The sequence below is a fragment of the Octopus bimaculoides genome, chromosome 3 (assembly GCF_001194135.2).
Source record: "Octopus bimaculoides isolate UCB-OBI-ISO-001 chromosome 3, ASM119413v2, whole genome shotgun sequence".
In the NCBI taxonomy this organism is placed as follows: Eukaryota; Metazoa; Mollusca; class Cephalopoda; order Octopoda; family Octopodidae; genus Octopus; species Octopus bimaculoides.
The window spans coordinates 42,589,813-42,593,292 of record NC_068983.1 but is presented as its reverse complement, the minus strand read 5'-3'; the positions used below and the strand labels follow the sequence as shown (position 1 = coordinate 42,593,292).

At 34.2% G+C, this 3,480-nt stretch overlaps 1 protein-coding gene and 1 long non-coding RNA gene across 9 annotated transcripts in view; one reads left to right on the top strand and one right to left on the bottom strand.

Annotated features, from left to right (window-relative positions):
* The window catches only part of LOC106869993 (adenosylhomocysteinase-like 1), a 420,486-nt gene that overhangs the window by 237,400 nt on the left and 179,606 nt on the right, over positions 1–3,480 (top strand). Inside the window, exon 1 of one of the 8 annotated variants that reach the window (XM_014915949.2) lies at positions 2,027–2,116. The exons of the other annotated variants lie outside the window; for them this stretch is intronic. Coding sequence (XP_014771435.1) covers positions 2,089–2,116 — 28 coding nt within the window. The 5' untranslated portion in view covers positions 2,027–2,088. Of the gene's footprint in view, positions 1–2,026; positions 2,117–3,480 lie in introns of those variants that run through there. 8 annotated transcript variants of the gene reach the window in all.
* The window catches only part of LOC106869995 (uncharacterized), a 279,440-nt gene that overhangs the window by 251,229 nt on the left and 24,731 nt on the right, over positions 1–3,480 (bottom strand). The gene's annotated exons all lie outside the window — the stretch shown is intronic.

Below are 3,480 nucleotides of genomic sequence, written 5' to 3'. Positions count from 1 at the left end.
ATATATATATATATATATAAAACAATGTATGGTAACAATCTAATTGAAACACTTTCTTTTCTCTTCCTTTTTCATTTTCTTTCATCATCTTTTCTTCTTGTCAAAGAGCATACGTTCAAATCATAAAAGATTTTTATCTTCCAGTTTCCCTGAGCATAAACTGTTTTGTTTATTCTTACCTTGTCTTTGTTTTTTTTTTTTTTTACTTTTGCACGCACACACACACACTCACTAGTTTTAACCATCATATGACAGGTAACTTACAAAGTACCATATTTTCTGGCATACAAGGCACACTTTAATTACCATTTTGCCTGGTGGAACAAGATCTGAAGAAGAGAGGTTTGTTTTTTAAGATGAAGACCAGATTTTATTTTGTTATGTATGTAAGATTGCCTGGAAAGTTCATGAGAAATTCTGAGATTTGGTTTTTGTAGCAACTTTGTGCATCATTGAAGAGAGGATGAGGAAGTAGGTTGTGCTTCTAGGATTTGAATAATTATGGAGTATAACTTTGGCATGAGGTTACTTAGTATCAGGAGTAGAATAGACGTTATCTCTGACACAGTTTAACCTTTTAGCATTCACATTATTCCATCAAAAGTAATGCTTTTTTAGTCATATTGCTTTGAACTAATCATGCATTATCTTGTAGCTTTAAGATTTTGATGAGGTAACTGATAATTTTTAGGATACTATTGTAGGATTGTTGTGAGAGGCCACATCTGGACAGTTTGAATATATTGCAGGTAGAGTATTTTGGGCAGATATGGCCGGTTTAAATGCTAAAGGTTAAAACTCTTCATATATTTAACCTTTTAGCATTCAGATTACTGTATCAAATGTAATGTTTATTTAATCACAGTATTTTTGATTAATCATTTGGCATTAAGAAAGGCATCTAGTTGTAGAAACCATGTCAAATCAGACTGGAACCTGGTGCAGCTCCCCTGATCACCAGCTCTGGTCAAATCTTCCAACCCATGCCAGGATGGGAAACGAACTTTAAAAAGGGAAAGAAAAAAAAAAGAAATGCATTATCTCACAGCTTTGAGATTTTGATGAAGTTATTGCTTAATTGTAAATAACATTGTAAGATAGGTGTGACAGGCTAGGCCTGGCTGGTTTGAACATAAGACAGGTAGAATATTTGGGCTGTATATGGTTGGTTTAAATGTTAAAGAGTTAAATCTACATTATTTCACAAATTTATTCTCCTGGTCTGAGCTAAAACAGAACTCTATCAGGTTTGCCATAATTTCATCAATTATAAACTTCTAAACATTTCGTTCTATATTTTTGTTCCGATGTCATTCTGATGAGACAGCTGTTTGATTAAATGCATTGACTGTTCAATCTAATGTCTGTTAACTGTTTAATCCCTTGTGTTAACTGCTTGCCCCAATGTGTTCAATACAGTGTGTTAATTGTCCAACCTAACATATTAACTGTTCGATCTACTCTGTGGATTCCTGTCTTGTTTTTCTTAACTTTCAACCCAGTATTTTAACAGGCCAGTGTAATATCTGATAACTATTCCATCCAGTATATCCTCAAATAGTATCTGATATGTCACCCTTTTGTTTCTTCTTTACCTAAACCAATCCATATCATTTTTGGTTTTATGAGGTTTACCTCACATAGAATAAGATTTATTTTCCTAAAGAAGCTTTTTAGTTACTTGATATAGCTAACCATGTGACTTACATCTAGCAACATTTTTTTTTTCCTCTCGATTAATTTTCACCTTATCAATAACACTAATTCTACAGCAATTTCATCTTAGAAAGTGTGTCATGTTTGTCATTCTTACATTGTATGTATTGACTTCTTCATTCCAGTATTCTCAGGTTTTTCCATTTGTTGTATCCGTATTCTTAGTTTGTTTTATTTTACAAGAACAACATCTCTGTTGTTAATTCTCATGTGTAATAAATAAATATCTTGTTTCTCTCCCAAATTTTTTTTGCATAGGTGATCTCTAAAAGAGAAAAATATAATATTTCCCTCTAAACTTTGGCCGAAATCCTGTCTTAATCAATAGTTACTCTAGGCCTGGACACCAGAATTCTCCCCTTTTATTCCGCTATGGAAACGAATGAACAAACCCTCACAAGTAGGTTTACTCACCCATCGTGTTTTTCCTTTTTTTATTTTCTTTTTTTAATCTGCCTTTTCTTCCCCTTTCAAACTACTGGACAATCATTAGTCATTAATCAATGAATAACAAAATTAGTTTTATACTTTCATCTGAAATTCTCCATAACCCTTTTGTTGCCATATTTCTGCTGAAATAGACTGCCTTTGTTTGAAACGATATAAAAAATAATCATGACTTTAGTAAAAGTACTTAGTCATTATTTAAGCTAGTGTTTGGAATAAAACATAAACTTTTGTTGGAATGCTTTAATTTAGGACCCTTTAAAGCAAGAATCTTTTTTATGTCATAGGACTAGGGGCAGTTTTTGCAGGTGGGTCGGTATCAAGAGGGTTAAGGGACTAATGATTGATTATGCTTTTCGTTCAATTTGTTCTTGTTAATTGTTTCAGAGACAGCATGTATAATCTCTTAACAACTGGTGTTTTCCTAGATTTTAACTGCATCCTCAACAAATAATCTTTCTTACATTGTCAATATTAGTTGTAGCAAGTGATTATTGTGACTAATTCCTGCTAATTTTTTTTCCATTTTGCTGCCCTTTTAAATGTATTTATTTGCAGATGTCATCATATATATTGCATGAGTTTGATTAATTTCATTATTAAATATTCATTGTTCACTTTATACACTCTTTAAAAACCTGCTGAATTTTGTCAGTTTGCCCTTTATCTTACAGTAATGTTTTAGTCCTAGCCATATTCAGCCCAAATGTTCTGCTTGTTTTATATTCAAATAGGCCAGGTTCAGCCTATTTCACCTGCCCAACAGTGTCACTCTTCTGAGTGGATTTAGTGGGTGGAGCTGAAAGAAGCCCATTGTATGTATGTATGTATGTATGTATTTTTGTGTGTCTGTGTTTGTCCCCTCACCATCGCATGACAACCAATGGTGGTGTGTTTATGTACCTGTAACCTAGTGGTTCAGCAAAAATCAAAAACTGGTAGAATAAGTACTAGGCTTACAAAGTCCTGGGGTTGATTTCTTTGACTAAAAACTCTTTAAGGTGTTCCAGCAAGGCCACAGTCGAGTGACTGAAATGTGTAATATATTGATTTTATATATATATATCATCATCATCATCGTTTAACGTCCGCTTTCCATGCTAGCATGGGTTGGACGATTTGACTGAGGACTGGTGAAACCGGATGGCAACACCAGGCTCCAATCTAAATTTGGCAGAGTTTCTACAGCTGGATGCCCTTCCTAATGCCAACCACTCAGAGAGTGTAGTAGGTGCTTTTACGTGTCACCTGCACGAAGGCCAGTCAGGCGATACTGGCAACGGCCATGCTCGAAATGGTGTCTTTTATGTGCCACCC